This window comes from Dipteris shenzhenensis, chromosome 32, assembly GCF_047967505.1.
Source record: "Dipteris shenzhenensis isolate YYH24624 ecotype China chromosome 32, Dip_SZ_1.0, whole genome shotgun sequence".
NCBI lineage: Eukaryota > Viridiplantae > Streptophyta > Polypodiopsida > Gleicheniales > Dipteridaceae > Dipteris > Dipteris shenzhenensis.
Window position 1 is genome coordinate 13,315,575 of NC_141627.1, and position 23,198 is coordinate 13,338,772.

The window sequence follows — 23,198 nt, forward strand, 5'->3', positions numbered from 1 at the left end:
ACTCTGACTGCATCCTCAAAACTATCAATATTCCTTAGCTCTACCTTCAAACGGAGTGAAGGCTTCAGGCCTGAAATAAAGCGGTCTCTCTTAATCGTCTGAGGAGGTACCTCCGGCACAAGAGCTTCACACCAGAGACTCCATAATCTCCCAAACTGAATCAGGTAGTACTGGTCAACCTCCTCCTCCTCCTCCTGTCTCACTTTGCACAGCTCTTTCCAAACTTCATTAGGGCTCCTGGATTGTGCAAACCGTGAGAGGAAAGCTGCTCTCACCTCTGTATACTCCGGATTCTGCTGCTGAGGATGAGTAGTCCTGAAGGTAGCAACTTGAGTCTGCAGCCATGCTTTTGCATCTCCCTGCAAGCAATAATTCATAATCTGAAACAAAATCTCAAGGGTTGCCCTATCTTTCCTAAGTGCTGTAAATTCCATCGTTTCCACGAACCTCACTGCATTCTCATATGGCATCCCCCAAAACTCTAGAAAGTCCTGTGCCATCTCTCTCAGCTCTTCAACACTACAACTGACTGCACAGCTTCACACTTGTAAACTGAAGTGCACAGTCCTCTGTGGAGGCACCAAAACGTGAATGGACAAAAGCAGTAGAGCCTAATCCGCCTTCATAGCCACCCTCATCCACATTTAACTCAAGTGAACAACACCATCAGAAGGTAAAAGGCATTCATTCAACATCTTTGTCTCTTTACATTCAATATCATACACTGGCCACATTTCCTCGGAAGCCTAGCAACCTTAGAAAGAACCCAAAGACTATACAGCTCAGAACAAGTGGTCTTCAATATTGGACTTCCCTCAACAACTCAGAAAGCATTCAGATTCATAATGCATCCAATCTCACAACCCACATGATGTCTTACTTCATAACTTTTTAAGACATCAATCCACAAGATGGCCACAGTCAGAAATTTTATTATATCTTTCCCCAGTTCATCAACAAACACTAGAAATGATGCAGCCCGCCATCTCTTGGAGATTCTCAAAGCCAAGGTCTCCTCAGTAACACCGAGTACCTGCCTGGCCAAAGCCTTTCTGCTCTTAGCATTAGAGTATTTGTGTGCATTCAACGACTAGCCAGCCATAAGCATGCTGCTCCACCTACGTTATCTTCTTCCTTTACGAGGACTACCTTATACCTTATAGCTTCACAGCTCAAACACCTCATAGAGCTCATGTACCTCCTTCCAAAACCCATTCAGCCTGCAAAATGATGATGCCTCTCCTGCAAGAAACTCACAGTCCTCCAAGCCTGCATAGTAGAGATGGCCACCCCCGTCCATCATCAACTTCACGTGATCAAAACACTACAGCTGGCCTCCTTTCACAGAGCATGCAAAGCTCACAGACTCCCGGTTTCTCTCCAGTTCCTGGAGTATTCATCTCATGGATAGTGTCGCCCCCAGCTAACCAAGAGGCTCTTCACACACGCAACAAGCAACCTCTTCAGCCCGTATAGTCGCGACCACAGCCATGTTGATCAGCTCTCTCACAAGCATCCCTCGACCTTCCAGCAGGATCTAAACTCCCCGTTTGTCTCAGCTGCATAGTAGCCATGCCAACCAAAATTACGAACTCTCTGCAGAGAGCCATCGTCCCTCAAGCTCTAGTATGGACAGTCGTCCTCCTACGTAGCCCATCTCTCCTTCATGCTATCAAACCCAATACTGCGGCTTCTTCCTTCCTCATGGAGCACTCACGGACCTCTGGCCTTCCCGGTTCTCCTCCCCTCTACTACGAGATCCCTCCTATCTCCTCATTGCCTCGGAGCTCACCTCCTCTTGCGCTGTGAGCCCACAATCCCTTCTCCAACTCCAAGGTCACCGGTAGCCCTGCCTCCGCACCATCCTCTTCGTAGAGATCCCCGCCAAGTCCTGAAGCTCCCCCTCTATTCATCTATCTCCTGGCATGAGCAGCCACGACCCCCAGCTCACACAAGGAGAATGTGGCCAATAGAGTTGGTTCATTTTGACATTTACAAACTGATGTCTACTCAGTCATTCACAGGATCACATTATGTCCTAACCTTCATTGATGTTTACAACAATTATTTTTTTCCCCGGAGACGCCCCTTGCAAAAGGAGCGCCTAAGTACCCTATCCTACCATCCTCACCCTTGAGAAATGATAACCTAAATGGGCAACCGTTCTCCAAACTTGGTGGAGAAAATTAGCCATAACTTCAGAAAATGCTTATTTTGATGCATGTATCTTTACTAAATAGTACCAAAAAATATATCAAAATCATGGCTTGCCATTTGATTTGATATGCTATATGACTCGATTTGGATCTGTCAATCAAAAGATACAGGTTGACAAAGTTTGGTTGTCAATATAGAAGTTTCAAGAAAAAATTGAATAGCATAGTCACACAACATTTTGTCCTAAACCCAAATGCATGCCTAATTTTCTAAGATTCTCCTTTTAAAAACAATGGTTTACAATCATATGACTTGGGTTTACTGCTTGGTAACAAATCTTAAGCCTTTGACAAATTCAAGGGTGGAAAACGAGTTAGGGAAAGAAGTAAAGTTGTTCCACAGCGACCTGAAAAGAGGGGGGGGGGGGGGTTCATGTTGGACTGTAAGAAGAATGGAACCAAGAGGCAACTCACCACAGCCTACACATCCTAGTAAAATGGGTTATGGAGAGAGAGAGAGAGAGAGAGAGAAAGAATTGTGTGATAGTGGAGATGAGGCTAACTATGTTGAGGGCAAAGAATCTTCCCAATGCCTACTAGAGTGAGGCAATTCATGCAACCACACAAATCCTGAATAGAACGAAGACCAAGATGGTAAAGGGTATGACCCCACACAAAGCCTGCTAGGTAAGAAGCCTATCATTTTCCGTTTGAAAGCTTTTCAGCTCTAAGGCATTTGTTCATGTGCATAAAGATGAGAGGAAGAAGTGTGTATTTGTTGACTCAAAAGCAGTAGGGCTCTTTGACCCAGAAAAGAGCCAGAAGTTAGATTCCAAGAGCAAGAAGTGTGTATTTGTTGACTCAAAAGCAGTAGGGCTCTTTGACCCAGAAAAGAGCAAATCCTGATAAGCCGGAACGTTGTCTTTGAGGAAACAGAAACTGGAGGTTGCAGCAGATGAAGCTCCATTAGTACCCCCATCCACACAAAGGTTGGCTATTAAGCAAAAAGGGAAAGAGAAGGAGTTTGAGTTAAAGGAGTCAAAGTCCGAGCCAGAGGCATCAGACCCGTTGTAGAAGACATTAGCAAAGGAGAAGAAGCTTCAACGCTAGTACTTGAAGACTCTACAGGATTCTCGAGTGACGGACATCCTAGAATCAAGTTCGGAGGTGAGAAAATCTCAACAAGTGTCGAAGAATACTACCATGCTTTAAAGACCAAATGGTGGAGCCAAGTTCTTTTGGCAGTGAATTGTGACGGGGGGTGGAGCCGGGTGTGGCGGGTGGTAGGGAACAGGGAGTAGAGGGAGTGGGACAGGTAGGGGTGCAGGGAGTGGAAGGGGGCAGGATTTGATAGGGGGTAGGGAGCAAGGTGCAAGCAGGGCCAAAGGGGGTGTGATGGGCAGAGGAGTGGAGGGGGAGCTGGGTGTGACAAGCGGCTAAAGAGCAAGGGCAGCGGGATGCAATGGGCAGGGGAGAAGAGGCAGCAGGATGCAATGGGCAGAGCAGCTTGAGCAGGGAGGGGGAGCGGGCCGGGCAGGCAGAGTGGAGGGGGAGCTGGCTGCAGAAGCGGAGGGGGAGCAGCTAGGCAGGGAGAGCAAAGGGGGGGCGGGCTACAAGGAGTGGAGGGGGAGTGGGCTGGTCAAGGAGAGCGGAGGCGAAGTGGCAACAAGGAGCATAAGAAAAAGAGGAAATGCTACTATTATGATTAGACAATGAGAGTAAGACAGAGAGGAAATGCTACTATTGTGATCAAACAATGAGAGTTAGAACAAGACGAAATGCTACTATTGTGATCAGACTAGAGATCTTATGTGAGATTGCAAGAAGAAGGTGGATCAAAGAAAGAAGCGCCAACGTCGGTATCATTGATTGAGGTATGACTGTATGCATGTCTGACATAGAACAATGGTCAGAGGATCCATAGCCCTCTATGAAGATGATGGATAGGTCTTGTTGCTTAGATCATGCTAAGACCAGAGTCTATCGGAATGCAGAGCTCCATAGCCCTATATGAAGATGATGGATAGTACATGTTGCTAAGATCATGCTAAGACCAGAGTCTAATGGAATGTGGAGCAGTGGAACAAACTCGTGAATGCCACAGATTCAAAAGAATGTTGTTCTAACGGGTATTACAAGGGGGTACCTCACTTGCTCAAATGGCAAGAAGGTATGTTTTCTCTCTTTGCATTAATGTGGATTTCCAATGCATGCTGTAGTTACAATGTTTGTCCAGCTGGAGGGTGAAAGCCCTACAAGACATACAGAGGGCTCAAGGCAAAGGCATTCATACGTTTTTCACATCTTTTGAAGCTGTCAGTGTTTCCGACTTTGTGAAGCTCGAGATACTAACAATGCAGATGAGAAGAAGCATTCTCCAAAAGGGATCGTTTGCACTTACTCAACAAGGAACAAGAGAATTATATGTTACCTTGACACACTCAGGATTTATATCTGAGTGGAGCTTGGTAAGAGCTTGGATCTGGAGGCAGATGGGAGTAGTTCCAGAGCTTCCAAAAAGGGACCAATTGGTGCAGAGCTATGTGGTGCAGTCGTAAGATTCTTACTTCATATGTTCTAAAGATCGAGGTTGCAGATGTGGTTGGAGGATGATCAGGTTTGACATAGACCCAGTATACTTGGTACCTTATAGTATCCAGCCTATTCCCAGATTCAAAGGGGTACGACTGGATGGACTGTTGGTGCCTGGGCATCTTCAAGACTTCAGCATGCTCATGACTCATATGGGCAGTCCCCCAAGGGTTGGTACCATTGTTCCACACTAGATCCGGTGGTTGGACGATGATCAGGTTAAAATAGACCCAGCATACTTGGTACCTTGTAGTATCCGGCCTATTCCCAGATTCAAAGGGGGACGACTGGATGGACTGTTGGTACCTGGGCATCTTGAAGATTTTAGCATGCTCATGACTCAGATGGGCAGTCCCCCAAGGGTTGGTGCCATTGTTCCACACTAGATCCGGTGGTTGGAGGATGATCAGGTTGAAATAGGCCCAGCATACTTGGTACCTTATAGTATCCGGCCTATTCCCAGATTCAAAGGGGGACGACTGGATGGACTGTTGGTCCATGGGTATCTTGAAGATTTCAGCATGCTCATGACTCAGATGGGCGGTCCCTCAAGGGTTGGCACCTTTGTTCCACACTAGATCCGGCCGTTTATATATGATGTGGAGCAGGAAGGTACTAGAGTTGTGTGTCCGTGGACCTGATGATGACATCTTGAACTTGTTCCTACAAGCTTCTGCATGGACGCTGAAGGAGCTTCTCTTTGCCAGAGTGGGTATCAGACCCCAATGGCTCATTAAAGGGCTGTTGGAAAGTGGAGGTCAACTCCCTACATGTGGGCCCCCATATGAGGCAGACAAGGATGACACAATTACGAAGGAGGGTTTAAGATAGGCTCCAATGTGGGCAGCAAGCAGGCTGCCACATGGGCAGCATCAGAACATCGTTCTTAGATTTGCTAAAGAGCAGCCACATAGGCTAGAGCAGCTGGTATGGCCCTGATTTACAGCTAATCTGGGGGCTGGTGCAGGCCCTGGAGAGAGCAGCATTACGCACCCAGAATGGGGCCTTAAATAGGCCAGAGGACTGCCAAGAGGTCAGTAGTCTGTAGACTGCGGCTGCAGCAGAGGCCAGTGGACCTATACACATTCAGGTCAGCGTGGGAATGCATTATTACAGGCAACCAAGAGAGGAGTCTTCCTTTCTTTGGTTACACGGTCACTAATGCCAGAAGGTTCCAGATTAGTTGTAGAGGTTGCAGACCTTCCAAATCCCATCATTGGGAGGGCTATCAGGTTTCAGCTGACTTGCACAGAGTCTTTTGAAGAACGCTCTGGAAATCCCAAAGAAATAGAAAGATTACGTTATTTTTTTTGCTTTCTATACATGGAGGGATTGCAGTGAACAAGGGGAGGGGCAAGTTCCACTTGTCCAAGGTGCCGGTCTGCAGAGGAGTCGATTCATCATTGCTTATCGGACTGCAGACATGCGATTTCCCCCTCTCATTTCTTCATGACATGTGGATCAGTGGCTTGGCTCTCTTTATCAGGTCCTCTGATTTTCTGGGCCATTTCTATTCGACGACACCTAGTTAAGCCTTGCTCTCTGGAGGATATGCCTATCTCCCGATATAGACCAGTGCATGCTGATGTGGATTCTGCTTGGGAGATACTGGCTAAAATTACTGCTTGGCAGATCTGGAGGGCCAGATGCACAGAGGCCATTAATGGATCACAGGTCCACCTTCTCATACCTTGGCCAGTATTTGGGCTGATACCATTCACACTCTGATGACCAGTTGGGCGAGCATGCAAGGGTCCTCCAGGGCAGCCTCTTCCAGGAGGGTTATATTCCTTATGGAATGGAGGGGCTCCCCTTTTTTCTCATCAAGGTTGAGGTGGCATTTTCAGCCTCAACCTTGGTTTCTCTCCAGCCCCTTTTGAGTTTTTGGTTACTCTTCTAGAGTGTTTTTTCTCATGTCCAGCATGATGTATTGCCGCATCGAGCTTGCTCACGAGGGGTTTTCTTCATACTAAATAGAAGTCTCTTTCATGGAAAAAAAAATGAACAGAGAGATAGAGACTTCCAAAATTATTCAGATTACAGCAACCACGAGAGTGGACAAATGCTCTAGGAAGAAGCCACAATCATCCAGTGAACTGCTGGGCTATGGACAAGAAAGATGGCCGGTTTTTTAACTCCTGCATGCCTTCAATTGAAAAGGTTCCGTAAACGGGGCATCTCAAGGCCCTTTTATAGGCAACCAGCCATGTCTGTAACTCAGAGACTAGGCCGACCTGGTCTGTAGGAATCATCCGATCTGATCAGCAAGCCTACAGACCCAGTCAGCTGACCAGTCTGCAGTCTGTAGACTGTCCCCAACCGACCTCTTAAAGATGTTTGCCAGGGCCTATAAATAGCGCTGGCCCTCCTGCAAAGTCTGCTGCAGTCCCTGCTCCTCTGCGCGCTGTTCCAGCATCCTCTGCGCACTATTCCAGCGGATGAACCCTGCCAACTGCAGGAAGCTATACAGTAGACACCTCCCTCAGGTAACCCGCTGCCCTACCCAGGTCTACTGAACCTGCCTTCTCCTCATAATGGGGCCCACAGATAGGTCAATGACCTACACCCCCTCTTAATGACTCGCTGAGGGCCTACACTCGTGTCAAATGAGGTGCTCCAGCTAGTCTCTGGGAAGTGACTTTGTGAACACATCTGTGATGTTGTCAGAAGTCGTACAGTACATCAATTCCATGATCTCATAAATGATGTCTCAATGTGTTTCCATTCATGCATAAAACACAACGTGCTTGGCAATAGCTATGCAACTCTGGTTGTCGCACAAAATCACCATTGTACCATCCTAAAGAACATCCATAATCTCCAAATTCTACCTCCGAGCCACAATGTCTTGCAAGCCACAACAAGATCATTCTTGTACTCCACCTACGTTGAAGAAAGGAAAACCGATGGCTGTTTCTTGCTAAGCCATGAAATGGCACCTGATGCAAGCATGAAACAATACCATGATGTCGAGCGTCTGGTGTCCTACCCAATCAGAATCATAGAATCCTCCCAGCAACACATCTGTGCTGTCCGTATGTATTATACGTGATTCCATATGTGCTAGTACCCTTTAAGTATCTGAGCACCAGCACCTGTTCAACATATGCACCCCTACATCCGAACATCATGGATTTCAAGAGCCGTGGGGAAGTCCTTCTTGTGGGGAATTCAACACAAGGATAGCTACGCAACAAGTACCACTTCTTAATTTCCGAAATGATTCTAATCTATTGCCTAGTGTTGATCTAGATGACGTAGGGATATCTCGAGTATCTACAGCAAGCGTGCCCCAGTCAATTTATATGGATACTCTTTCTTGGACATGGGCAAGATACATGACCTTATGGTTTGGACCAATGGCCCTCCTAAGGTGAATTCACTTGTTTTCCACAACGGGGGTTCAGCGTAGTTGACTACCTCATGGGATCCCCTGCCTTCACCCCACACATCAGTGACTTCTCTGTCCCCTGCCACCACTGAAAGCTAATCACACTTATTTTTTCTTTAGTATATCCATCCCTCACCACACAACACCATCTGCACACTTTGACTATAGCTTATCCCCCGAGTACACCTCATATCTTTCTACCCTACTCACATATCTCAAGGACATTCCACACCTGGAAGACGAGTTTTGCTTTGATCACCCACTAACTCCATGAGGCTACCCTCCACACTTTCCCATACATGACCCATTCTACTCGCCCCCGCAACCTATTGGCTCAGTCGTTCCCTTCTTCCATGAGGGATGTAAGTGGGGGTATGCCACACATATGGCCCCTTAAAAATCTCTAACCATTGTCCATGGCATAACATCATGAGTGGCCTAATCTAAGACCTAAGGTCTAACTACCACTCTTTTTTACTTTTGATTATTTGAACCCCAAATCACCCTAAGGGTAATTTAATGAACGAATTCCATAGTTCATCACCAACTTTTCCAGCGTATGACACATTGCTCTAGGACTTAATTTAAGTCTAGAGTTTACGATTTTCAACAAAACCCACATTTCCTTTGTATTTCATAGCCGGTGCAGTTCATTTCAGCTTTCTCCAATGTTGTGTGTTCTTTCCGCCTCACAAACTTCAGTGCCACCTTTCTTTGTAAAACATTTTAATGTCCTTTTCCATGTTTGGGTGCCTAGGTAGATATTAAATCTCTCAATGCATTTCTAAAGCAAAACGTATGCTTGAAAACTCAAGAAACAACTGCCAACAAGCCCCAGATAAGTTCAGCATTATTTCACAACATTCAAAACCAGCTTCATTATCTCTCAACTCATTGTTGGTTTTTGGCTTCTCTGTAGAGTGACAACACAAAATGTCTTACTTTTAACACAGCCACTTTGAAACAGTCTTTAATATCAATCTCAGATGATTTTCTTTTTACCTATTTGCAGCATCACAACTCACTGCGTTCATTCAAAGTTTAAAAATGGTATTCAAAGAATCCATCTGGCCACTTACAGTGATGTTCCTTGATGCATATTCACGAGCTACAGTCTTTGTAAGCCCAATCACCCCTGCTTTTGCAGCACTATAGTTTGCCTGGCCTATATTTCCAGTCAGACCAACAACAGATGCTATATTGACAATCCTTCCCTGCATCAAAGAATATGTTATTGAGATTGGGAAATTTCCAAACACATGGATATACTTGTTTATTTCTAGAACCCTCAGATAGTTTCCTCTAATTTTATCTCTGCCTCCTCTGTACAGTAAAGTTCATCAGCAGATAGAATGATAAATAGCTCCCCAAAACTCTCTAATTGACTCCCTCTTTTGACATGCCTCTTGCAAACTTGAGAGCCACACAACCATATAGAATTGCATTGCTAATATACAGGAAAGATACATGCATAAAGATGAGCACATATGGTTTATCAAGTGTACCTTTCTCTTCTTCATCATTATTTTTGCAGCAGCCTGCACAAGATAGCGAAGAATTGACTTCTGTTAACAAATATCAATTAGATTTTCCAGCTTAACGTTGCCCTTCCTTTTTCAAATCTATACTTAGCTCACCTGCGTGCAGAGGAAAACACCTGTCAAATTCAAGTCAATGACCTCCTGCCATTGAGATTTCTTCATTCTCATCATTAAAGTATCCCTCGTGATACCTACAATGACAACAGCCATCAATTGAAGGCACAAGGAAATTTCTAAAAGGTAGCATTAATAGGGAAGGAAAGAAAAAAACTTTCTGAAAGTGACATTAAAAGGCAAGGAAAGTCTTAAAGAAAATTTGCAATACAAAACCCCTTCATTTCTGGAAACAACAGATTTATGTGCAGATATCTAGCTGCAGAAGACTGGGGATGACATTGCGTAAAATATGTGTGAAGGCCCCACAATCAAAAAAAGGTATTCCCATGTTAACAGGAAAAGGCAAAGATGTACATACATAAGTCAAACGTGTGTATACACAGGCTTGCACACATACAAACACATGTATTGCAACTTCAGAATTCATGCACAGAAGCCCTAAATGGGACCCAGACCTTTGCTTCTCTCATCTCACAGAACGATATGATACCTGCATTGTTCACCAGAATGTCAATTGTTCCCCATTTATCAACAGCCTGCACAAGAATACCAAGGAGAACACTTGCCATCACAGCAGTTACACGACACATTACACGGGACTAATTTTGACCTTATCCCAATCAGAACAAATCTAAAAGAACAGAAAGTGGCAAAGCCTGCCTGTAAGCAAGAGCACATTCAACAGATTTCGTACTCACAGCTTTCATAATTGCTTCGACATCCTCATCTTTTGAAACATCTCCTCCACACACAAGAGCTGAGCCACCCAAGTCTTCAATCTGTAACAACCCAGTATATACTTCATCAACACCAAAAATCCACTCTTTAAGAAGAACTAGGCTTCATACTCTCCTTGATCCTTTTAATGTCTCTGAAATTTCAATCATCAAAAGTATTCTTCTCTTTTTTACCCTATTAAGTCTACTCCATAGAAGCCATTAAATGGTCGTGTAAAATTAAAGGCTTCATCATTTATACTCATGGATCTGGTATCGAATTTTCAAATATGCATATTTTAAAAATTAGAACTCTCTTCAACCCTTTACCTGCGAGATCTCCATTACCCAAATTCATTGCTTGTTAAAATGTTGTTCTGTGCTTGAAAATGTTGTTTTAGCATCCTGAAATTCCACTATGGGATTTTTACCCTTCTTTCCCACCCTATGAGAGAAAGAAAGAAAGAAAGAAAGAAAGTTTATTAAAGTCTTCGGAAGACCGATGGGTCTATGAGATTGTGAAAATCCTGGTACAATCGAGCTGTGAGGGTGGAGCTACTAAACGAGCATCCACACCAATGCAGAGTGCAAAAAATGCAAAATGATAGTACTAAGTACAACATAGTCATGTCAGTGGTGGAATCTCCTCCTCATCATCATCATTATCATCACCAACATCAGGACATCATGGTGGGTGGGGGCAATGGAGGCATGAAATCGGCAATACAGTGCTGTTGGCCGCTCACGGGTGTGGCCCTATGACATCTCTTGGTCATAGCTATGCGCCTAACAAGGGCTACAGTAACCCCTGTCGGCCAAGCTCCGACCCTGAACAGAGAGGGTATATCCCCAAGGGTAATATGTGCTTCAACCCTCTGTCTGAGCTATCAAGTCACTGGCTTTGGGTCACGATCATGTCGAGGCCTTGTATTGTGGGGGTCCGTGTGATCTGGCAAGAAGAACTCCACGATAGAGCTCTGAGATGGATCTGCCAAGGAAAAAGTCTTCTCCTGTCTCCATGATCGAGGTAGCCTCTCGCAATGCCTAACTGCCTCATGGATGAAGGCCGCCAAGCATCTCTGGACTATATAGGAGAGGAATCGGGACAAAACCCCATAGCTCTCTCTCAAGAGGCAGTAGAAACGCCCTCAAATCTCATAGTAAATAGGACACCTGAAGATGAACTGCTCCTCTGTCTCAACCTCCTCTGTGTCACATAATGTGTATATGCACCTCTCCCTAGGTAGGCCCTCTGCTCTACCGCTCTCGATACGAAGTCTATGTGAAGAGACCCGAAACTGCCCAATAGAGATCCTCAGTGAGTGGGATAAGCGGATCTGCGTGTATCCTGGTGGATCAATGAAACTCTCCTCTGTGATATGCAAGTAGTGATCTCTGTAGAAGCTGAGCTTCATTGAAAGCTCGCTCGGTCCCAACCAGGTCCGGAATGTGTGTAGCCGTAAGAGATCCTCACGGATTACCTAGTTGACCTCGTGTGACAAGAGGGGAGAAAACGGAGCGTCCATACTGTACTGGAAGGGAGGGAGTCGCATCTCTGGTCACCTCCTGCTGAGAGTGCCATAGAAGAGAGAGAGAGAGAGAGGAAGAAAGCCCTTGTTCTTCTACTACATGCATATATGTGGTGCTACTTGCAAAGGACAAGTCCGATCTTTAAAGACACTCGAATGCACTCGCTGACTTTTTGCAAGTTCTTCAAATATGGAGATGAACCTAGACAAAACCTAAGCAATGATCATGTGAATCCGAAAGAAGAATGCTGAGAAGACGGATATAATTTTTGCTTCATACAAATAGTTGGTCCTTGAAATCACAAACAACTACAAATGGAATGTTGGTGTAGAGAGAAGAGACTTAGGAGGATAGAAAGTGCTCTTTGACATGCAAAATAAACACATGAATTTGGAAATTCATGACTTAATCACTACCTTGGTACAACTATGTGTGTGCGCGTACATACGTGGGTGGGTGGGTGGGTGGGTGTGTCTCTTGTGTGTGTGTGTGGCATTGCTCTCACACCCGTGATTTCTTGGGCTTCCTGGGGCAGCGTTTGAAAACCAGATTTCCAAATGCTACTTTTGGCAAGTTTTTCTAGCTTTTTGGAATTCACCCACCTAGACAGGAGTTTCATTTATTTTTCACTTGGGTTCACTACTGGGCACTCTGGACTCTATGGAAGGACAAAAATCATAGAGTCTTTGGTGATCCTACTTTTTCTATTTTCTCTTTTTTCAAGCACTCCTTGCAGCAATCTTTCTATGATTGTCAACAAACTCAATACATAGACTCTGATGTATACTTGTCATATACTGAGATCTTCTCTTGATGTAGTTTGGTATATCCCATTTTGGGATAGTGACTCTGTAATATAAAGCAAAAAAAAATTCCACCCAAAAAAAAAAAGGGTGTGTACCACAACTACGAATGTACATTTTTCTAGATGAAATATCTATTTTACATTTAAAAATTTGTGTGTGTGTATGTGCGCGCGTGCATATACATACATACATACTTGTATGTATTATACATACATACATGTGTGTGTGTGTGTGTGTGTGAGTGAGATTTTCTGGGTTTTGATTTGTTTTTTGTATGGGTTCGGTATTAGGCACTATGGACTCTCTAGAAAGATAGAAATCATAGTCTTTGGTGATCCCATTTTCCCCCTACACTCTTTTTTCAAGCACTATTTGCAGCAATCTTTTTTGATTGCTTGCAAACAGGAACTTTAGATCATGATGTATATTTGTCATATCTTGACATCTTCTCTTGATGTACTTGAGCACATCCTGCTTTGGGATTGTGACTCTGTAATATAAAAGATAAATCTTTTCACCCAAAAAAAAAAGTGTGTGTGAGAGATTTTCTGTTGATGTAATATGGCATATCTCCCTTTTATATAAAGCATCAAAATTTTCACCCAAAAAAAAAAAGGTGTGCTGTGGGGGTGTGTGTGTGTGTGTGTGTGTGTGTGTTAGCTCTCTCGCTGATCTGTTGACCAAACAATTGTGTGAGCTTCATCCTCTATTTCACCCATTGGACATAATTTGCAAATCCTTTCTTCACTCGGGAGTTTTTGCCATCCACCCTTCTTCTATGTCAAGCTCGTGTGTGCTGATCCGCATCATGCTGATGAGTTGTCGCTTGAATCTGAAATGTCATTTTGATGTAGCCTTTTGCCCCTTATATCATGGATTTGATCTCTCTCTCTCTCATAGAAAGCCATCTTCTTTCCGGGCTCATGCCACCTCCCAAAAAAAGTGTGCGCGGGTATGTATGTACGTGTGTGTATGTATGTGTGTGTATGTATATGTGTATGTATGTACACATACATATGTATATATACATCTCTCTCTCTCTCTCGCTCAACTTTACGTGCCCACCCGGAGATCCACGGATGAGGATCTTACACCCCTTCAGGAGGCCTACAGCAACGAGATGTTGCTTGCAAGGAGCGGAAGTAGGTAATAGTCCGGGAGAGACAGCTTTTGACAAGTCCCCGCGACAGGCATCTGGTGGCCCTCCTACATAGGAGGGCGGGGTCTATGAGATTCAGAGCACCCAGACCCTGAGCTGCGTTGTTTGGAACTGTAACCTTTCACGAAAGTCAAGAATACTCTAAGGTTCGTGTGGAATAAAAGTCAATCTGTAACTTCTATTATTTCTTGAGGAGAAACAAGTTGATCATCCGCACCCAATACTTCTTTCAGTCTACTGACATGAAATACTGGATGTACTTTAACATCAAGAGGCAATTCTAGTCTATATGCAACAGGTCCAATTCTTTTAATAACCTTGAACGGACCACAGTATCTGGGGGATAACTTCGGAACCAAACCAATACTTAGGCTCTTGAATTCCTTGGGAATTCGCAGATATACCATCATTCCTTCATAGAACTCTCTAGGTGAGCGATGTCTATTAGCATAAAATCTGTCCCGATCTTAGGCACTTCTAATAGACTCCTTAGCAAACTGCAGCATTTCTTGCATGTCTTGCAAGAATGTCTTTGCAGCATCATTTTGGATTCCCTTTAACCCAACCATAACTGGTGACTTAGGTTGAAACCCATACATAAGCATAAAAGGACTGTAACCAATACTCGAATGCTTTGCACTGTTATAAGCAAATTCTATCATAGGTAGATAATCTTCCCATGAAGACGGTCTCTTAGAAACATATGGCCGAAGCATATCTTCAACCAATTGGTTGACCTTCTCTATACTGCCATCAGATTGTGCATGATCTGAGAAACTCATACTTAGAGTAGTTTCCAACTTCTCAAAAACAAGTGTCCAGAAGTTACTTGTAAACTTCGAGTCCCTGTCACTGACTATGTCAGAGGGCAAACCATACAGCTTAAACAAGTGGTCCACAAACTCGTGAGCCAGCTGAACAGCTGAAATAGTTGTTCTAGTAGGTAGGAATCTAGCCATTTTTGTCAGACGATCCACTATGACCCAAATGGAGTCATGACCCTTGCGCGTTCGAGGCAAACCAGTAATAAAATCCATGGAAATACTTTCCCATTTATTACCTGGAATTTGCAATGGCTGTAATAAACCCGCGCTTCTAAGGCATTCTACCTTAGTAACCTGACAAACCCGGCAACCTACCACATAGTTTTCAATAAATTCACGCATCTTAGGCCAATAAAAGGTATGCTTCACAAGAGACAGAGTCCGATGTATACCTGGATGTCCAGCACTAGGAGCATCATGACACTCCCAGAGAATCTTGGATCGAAGATCCAAAACATCTGGCACACATATCTTTCCATTCCGAAACAGCAAGCCGTTCCTAATCATCCACTGACCTCCCGCCGCCTGTACCGTAGGTGGCACAATCCCCGAGTCCTGGTCAACCATGGAGCTCCCATCCTGGACTTTCTGCCAATAAGAACTGAAATGACTATCAGTTGCGTAAAGCTCTCTCAAGGATTGAAATAGGTCTGACGATATTTCCGTAAACGACATAGCATTTACAAACTTGACTCGACTTAAGGCATCCGCCACACTATTCAGCGAACCCTTTCGATAATGTATTTCAAGATCAAAATCTTGCATTAACTCTGCCCATCTAGCCTTTCGTCCCCTCAATTAAGACCCATCACACACATACTTGATTGACTGGTGATCGATCAATACAAGAAACTTCGAACCATACAAATAGTGTCTCTAAACTTTTAGAGCATACACAACTACATAGAGTTCTTTTTCTAGTGTGGGCGAACAATATTGGGTGTCGTCTAGCTTCTTACTCTCAAAAGCTACAGGTCTTCCCTCTTGGAATAAAGCTGCCCCAATCGCAAAATCACTCGCATCGGCCTGTAAAACATAAGGACGGGTACGATCGGGTAATGCAAGAACGGGTGCTTCCTTGATAGTTAACTTCAAGGTTTCAAAAGCCTTGTTCAATGCATCATTCCAAGAGATCAGCTGGGTAGACCTGCGTCCACGACCTTTCAATACGTTGGTCAAGGGTGCCGTGATGTGTGAATAATCACGCACAGACTTCCGTAGAAATACCGTGAATCCTAAGAAAGAACGAAGTTGTTTCACAGTCTGAGGGATATGCCATTCTAAAACCTTCTGGATACGATCCAGATCAATGCTAATACCTTCAGAAGAAATCTTGTCCCCTAAGTAAATGATCTCCTTCATAAAGAAGTCACATTTACTCATCTTGGCATAAAGTTTATGCTGTCTTAGTATAACTAAGGCAATCCGGAGGTGTCCAATGTGATCCTCTAGCATTTGGCTATATACCAAGATGTCATCTAAGAACACGACAACGAATTTGCCTAGAAAATCTCGGAACAAATCGTTCATCATTTGCTGGAAGGTGGCAGGAGCATTGGTCAAACCAAAAGGTAATACGAGAAACTCATAGTGGCCATACCTAGTTCGGAATGCGGTTCTATCTATGTGTTTAGCATAGATACGGATTTGGTGATAACCCGTATGCAAATCAATCTTAGTGAAATACTTCACTCCAGCCAAACGGTCTATCAAATCATTGGAACGAGGAAGAGGGTATCGATTCTTAATTGTCACTTTATTCAATTGTTTATAATCTATATGCATTCTCCACGAATTATCTTTCTTCTTTCTTAAGAGGGCAGGTGCTCCCCAAGGTGATTTACTTGGGCGGATATAGTCCATATTCAGATAATCTTGTAGCCGTGAAGCTAACTCATCCTCCTCAAGCTGGCTCATCCTATAAGGTGGAACACTAATAGGTTGAGCCCCAGGTACTAAATCTATGCAATGGTCTACTACCCGTTCTGGAGATAAACCTTCCGGCAGTTGAGCAAGGAATACATCCATGAAATCATCTAACAATGTTCTCAATTCACGGTATTCAAACACACTTAAATCATTATTGTTATTAACAGAGATAACAAATGAAGAAAGCATAATCAAAACACACTAATACACATCATAATGAGAAGTATTTAATATATTCCGAAGTTGCATCGCACATACAATAGGTCCCTGAGAAGAGGGAATATTATCACACTGAATACAAAATTGGGTGTCCTTATCGAAAAAAGAAAGAGTATGTTCCTTGCATCCAACCCGAATATCGTGGGTTTTAAACCACTCTATTCCAATTAAAAAGTCCACATGCTCCAAGTGCATGACATAGCACGTAAGAGCAGCTGTGTAGTCTTGAATCCGGATAGGAAGCGCTTCAATCTTGCGATCCGAAAATTGCTTCCCAGCTGGAAGCTGCACCTCGTAGGTATGATCGCTAGGTATTGTGGACAGCCCCATCTTCTGCACAAGTTTGTAATTAACAAAGTTGTGAGAGCTGCCCGGGTCAAAGAGAATGTGAACTCTCTGGTCCCTAACTTCTCCATAAACTCGAAAAAGATCATGGGAACCAAATAACGAATTATTAAAAGTGCAATTACAAGAAAGTACGCAGGTAATGACATTTACAGAAATACCTGTCATCGAAACTTAATTAGCTCCCTTAGCTTTGGTACCTAGACCCGCATGGAGCTTCGATCCCGACGCTTGCTTCTGGTTCTTGCGCTTAGGACAATCATTCCTAGTGTGGCCCCGCTCCTCGCATATGAAGCAATGTCCTTCTTTCTTTAGCTTCAAGGTACGAAGGAAACGGGCACAACCATTCTTCGCCTGAGTCAAATGTTTCTTGGAGGCGTTGTCTAAAGACTTCGACTCCACGGTACCAATAATAGACTGGAAGAACTTCCTCTTGTTCTTCCCACCCGTGTCGACAACTGTGGTTCCCTTTGCGCTGGCCATGGTATCATCATAGATGCGCACGTAATTCATGGCCTCTTGCAAAGTGGTACACTTGTTGTTCTTGATCTGTAACTTGTACGAGTCAGGCAAACCATCCACAAAGAAACCTAACAAGGTCACTGGATCCATCTTTGTAGCTCTGGTCTGCAAATCCCGAAACCTCTGAAGATAAACCTCAAAAGTCAGATTCAGCTTGGACATATCGAGGGCTTTGACCTTGCCTACAATATCGTAATCTTCCTCCTCCTTCAAAAACTTCTTCCTGAAGCTCCCTTCAAATTCTATCCATGTTGCAGGCTTGGGTTGGAGTTCCTTCCACCACAATAAAGCCTTTCCTAACATAAACCCTGTGCAAGCTGTATTTTCTTGTCATCCAAGTAAGGGTAAAACTGGAAGTGTACTTGCCACTTGTGCAACCAAGTGTCAACAACCTCCTTGGTACGAGACTTCTGATCTCCGGGAAAAGGATCTGGAGTGATGTTCAGACCTAACACTGAAGCCATGGCATCCACATGCGTGAGTGCCTCAACAGTGCTTGTCAAAAGTGTGAGTGTAGTCTGAATCCCTTGGAGTTGCTGTGTCAACCCCGTTTGATTCGTGTTAACCTGCTCAAACTTTTCATCAAGAGCAGTGGTGAATTCACTGAAGGCTGACTTCGTAATCAAATCATCGTAGAGGCCCTGGTCATCTTCCCCATGGTAGTTCATATCTTGATCACCCACAGCGAGCTCAGGCTCTACTGAATCGGCCATGAAGGATGTGGAGTGAAGGAGCTCTGAAGGCCAAAGGGAAGGGAAAGAGAATCGTGAGGAAAGGAGTGGACAGCAGTGAAGACAGAATCCCAAAGCAGGCTGCAAGCAACGAACTGCCAGGAGATTTCGTCGGGAGGGAGAACGATGAAGCAGAGGGGCAGCAAGTTGGCGAACTGGAAGGCGATGAGAGGGGGCTGTTTCGAACTGAGACTTGAGATGAACCAGCCCAAGCTAACGGGTTGTAACCGGAGATGGCAGGGGATAGTTAGCTGTGCGCATTCCTGGACTGCGAGCTGGAGCATGAGAGATGGCCGCCTGAACAAAGAGCGCCATAATCCAGGCTTATAGCAGCCTGCACGCCAAAAAAGCAGACCCCTACTTTTGGTAGGGCTTTTGCTTTTTTTAGCTTTCCAAGCCACAGCTTTCCCAGCCTGATTCACGTCCAAACCTGTCCCTCAAGACTGTCATCTACTGCGCACCACCATCGTCACTTCCGCCATCAACACCCGCTCCCTAATACTCATCCCGAAGAATGCACTCGGCCTTCCATCCCGTCCTTGCTCTCGGCTTCCCTTCTCGATCTCGCTCCTACTTCTTCCCTGCGCCAACTCCTACAACTAATGATCTACACCAAAACTCTTTCCCTTACAGACGATCTTCCTCCCAGCCTCTCTTCTACTCCACCTTGCTTCCTGTGAATTCACCCCTGCTCTCTCTCTCTCTCTCTCTCTCTCTCTCTCTCCTTCTCCCCATCTAGCCACCACCCTTAACGATGAACCATAAGGCACTTGGAGGGTAATGAACATGAATTTCGAAATTAGGGCATACCCAGAGAAAAAAAAAATCGTCCAAAATTCTCGCAACAGAAGTTCCTACCTCAGGAGTTGGCTTTGATACCAACTGACACGACCCCGGCACTCCTGAAACCTCTGACTTGCAAACAAACACAAGAACACACCAAGCATGAAGAAACTGAGCAGGCTGCTCACCACCCAACCATGACATCTACGGGATGCGATCCCGAATCAGGAGATGTCCCCTCCGAGCCACGAGCTGAGCTATTGGCACGAACTCCCAACCAGATCCTAACCAGCCTGGTATCCCATACCACTAGGTGGCGCTGTGAGGCCTGGGATCTGCTATTGGGCCTTGGGCTACGCTATGATGCAAGCGCGCGTCCGCGACTCAATCCAAGATTAGACCTAGCACCTGGGAACAAGACTTGCTCCCATCGGCTCTCTGAGAACTGAACCTCTGGGCCCCTTATATAGACTCGGGCCCCAAGCGCCAAAAATAGCGAAGACCTCTAACTTGTTCGTACCCCTGCCACTCAACCAGAGAATCAAACCTGCCTAGCCCTAAGCCTCCCCAGGCTACCTAAGCTAGTCTTGTGTACCCAGTACACGTCAGATACCAATCCGTGCACATGACACTACCCAGCTTCCTGTCCTATTCAGACCAGAGATGCTTAGCAGCCTTCATCCATGAGGTTGTACGATGCAAGAAGCAGTTGATCAGGGCATGTAGGGGTGACATGACACACAGACAGACTCCACTCAGAGCATGATCACGGAGTTTTCCCAGCCAAATGGGACTGACTAGCAGGACCCACGGAGGTAGTAGCTGCAAGGACCCAAGTTAGAGTCAAAGCTCGTTAGAGTACTAACACAGGTCATGCTAGGGGTCCTTCCCTCCATGCTTACTAGACCGAATGCACAACCCACAAGGGTGACAGTGGCACTTGTTCGTCGCAGGGCTACGGCCAGAAGACTATAGCGGGGTGTACATGCTGACAGCCGCAAGCACCCTATCACAGGGTTTCGGCCACCACAGTTGCCTCACACATCAGTGCTCCCCTCCAGGGTTGACATCTCGTTGGCTTCCACTTAGAGAGTTTTCTCTTTATGTACTGACGTCATTTCCTGAAGGATTTCGGATTCTCTTTTGTATCCGTCTTGGTTGTTGATGCCTGTTTTGTGGCTCCACCCATCAGCTCATTGTATCAGCTTTTTCTCTATCTCATGGACCCTTTTTGGTCTTCTGAAGACTTTAACAGACTTTCTTTCTTTCTTTCTTTATATGTGTATATATATGTATATATATATGTATACACACACACACATATATACACACACACACATCTATATATACATATATATATATGTGTATATATGTGTGTGTGTGTGTGTGTGTGTGTGTGTGTGTGTGTGTATGTATGTATGTATGTATGTATACATACATACATATGTGTACACACGTGCTTGCACACGCACACACAGACACATATATATACGTACATACATATGTACGTACACACGCGCAAGCACACGCATGTATGTATGTGTGTATGTATATATATACGTCTCTCTCTCTCTCTCTCTCTCTCTCTCTCTCTCATATTGAGCCTTGTATGAGTCTTCCTTTTGTGCACTTTGTCCCATAGCTCTCTCTCTATCTATCTATCTCTATCTATCTATCTATCTATCTCTCTCTCTCTCTCTCTCTTTCTTTCTCTCTCTCTCTCTCTCTCTCCCCCCTCCAGCTGGGCGACGCAAACTGCCATGGCTAGCCTGGCCTTTTCTATGGCATTGGAGGCACAGGGGGATCAGAGAAGCTGGTATGCTTGGACATGCAGATGGTTCGCAGACCTGGGGCAATAGAATTTCTTTCGTTCTTTCTTTCTCCCTCTCTCACCCCCTCCAGCTGGATGACACAAACTGCCATGGCTAGCCCTGAACTTTTCTATGGCATTGGAGGCAGAGGGGGATCAGAGGAGCTGGTATGCTCGGACACGCAGATGGTTCGCAGGCCTGGGGCTACAGATGGACAGATTACCACCGTTTTAGTATAGCCTTGAGGGTCCATCCATTTCAAAAGAGGACCTCTTGCAACTTTACACATTCAGGACATGGTTAGCACCTACTGAGCTTTCGGGATACTAGAGCCATTTTGCATGCCTCCTGTAGAGCCCGACAATGCAAGAGGCTGAACTCAGAGGTCATCTTTTTGGGCTCTACTCTCTTCTGATACTTCCTGATTTCGAGCAAAGCCTTCATGCCAGGCTTTTTGCGCGCCTCCCTCTAGGGAATCCTCCACCTCCACGTCCACCTCCACCTCCACATCCACTACCTGCACTTCTGTAGGTTTGGCACCAGTTGTTTGTCGCGCATGCAGAAAATATGTAGTTTGATTCCACTATGAAACTCATCTTCTACAGAGATCGTTGCTTATGGACCTTAGAGGAGGGGTTCATCGAACTGCTGGACTACACCCAGATTCGTATCCCACATGCACTGAGGATCTCAATGGGTTCGTTTCGAGTATCTTCACACGGGCTACGGTTTGAGGCAAGATGAGAAGAGGGCATCCCACATGAGAGACGGATCTGTGCTTTATGTGATATGCAGGAGACCGAGACAGAGGATCACTATGCTTTCAAATACCTTGTATACTATGAGATACATGGACGGCACCATTGTCTTTTCAGTACCGGCTTTGGCCCACCTAGCACATCCAGATCAGCAACGGGTGGCTATTTTCCTTCTTGAGGCCCAAAGACACAGAGATCAGCTCATACGAGCACAGAGGAGAGCATCAAAGCACGGATTTTTCTCTAGTGACCCGAGAGCTAGGGACAACAGGGGATTAGACGCAAGAGAGAATCAGAGGACAGACTCCCTAGATCCGACCCCGAGACACTCACATCGGGAGACACACCACTGGAGTGACAATAGCACTTGTCAGGCAACGGGCCACATCACAGAGACTACTGAGGAGGACGGGTGGACCTAGACAGTCCGAGCAACATCAACATTCTAGCATAGATTTTTGCTCTCGACGCCAGCCCTCAACAGATCCTAAGCCACGGTCAAACGAGTCCTCTTGTCTCTCCTCAGTCGTCCAATCATGTTGGTCCCACAGATAGCATACACAAGTCCAGCCACTCCGAGACAAATGATCGATTGATAGACAACTAGCGGATGTCTGCTCTCCCGTTGTGGGTCCCTCTCGCAGCAATAGCGCAATGTACTGCTTTAATTTCTCGTCCACAGGCATCAGCCCTGGGTAGGGGTGCCCATTTTATTGGCCCCCACCCTTAAGTTTCATTGTATCTCGTATCTCCACATGCGGCACAAAGAGGGCCACGCACAATCAAGGTCTGCTCAGCCCTCCTCAGAGGTGACCGCTAGAGACGAGGAGTCACCCTCGATGTAGCCCTTCGGATACAAAGATCGAGGAGACCACGCCCTCCACTGCATCGAGAGACAGCTCGACAGACACAAATACGAGAGCTCTCACATCTCATCATAGAGCCACTAGCTTACCTAGATATATGGAGCCTGGGCATGTACTAGGAGCGTTAGCTCTGAGCACCTAACACTCTCCTGATATTTTGCTACTTCTACTATGTTCACTAGCTTAGCACTTTAGCTTTCAGCAAGGGCCTTAGTGAGCCCTTTGCCTCAGCCCTTAGTGGCTTGTATGAGTTACCTTTTGGCTTTGCATTTGTCTCATAGGCCCGCGAGGCCTCCCGTAGACGTTAATACATCGTTCTTTCCTTCTTTTCTCATAGACCCTTTGATCTTTCGTAGATGTTAATAAACTTTCTTTCTTTCTTTCTCCTCCACTGGCTCCCCT

The 23,198-nt window shown here is 45.2% G+C and overlaps 1 protein-coding gene across 2 annotated transcripts in view; it reads right to left on the reverse strand.

Moving 5' to 3' along the window:
- Positions 1 to 23,198, reverse strand: part of LOC147880324 (3-oxoacyl-[acyl-carrier-protein] reductase, chloroplastic-like) — a 37,735-nt gene that overhangs the window by 7,228 nt on the left and 7,309 nt on the right. For both annotated transcript variants that reach the window (XM_087370702.1, XM_087370703.1), the window contains exons 4-8: positions 10,496 to 10,576; positions 10,288 to 10,333; positions 9,777 to 9,871; positions 9,645 to 9,677; positions 9,219 to 9,353 (exon numbers count right to left, since the gene is read on the reverse strand). In XM_087370702.1, the coding sequence (XP_087226828.1) occupies positions 9,219 to 9,353; positions 9,645 to 9,677; positions 9,777 to 9,871; positions 10,288 to 10,333; positions 10,496 to 10,576 (390 nt within the window). The remainder of the gene's footprint in view (positions 1 to 9,218; positions 9,354 to 9,644; positions 9,678 to 9,776; positions 9,872 to 10,287; positions 10,334 to 10,495; positions 10,577 to 23,198) is intronic.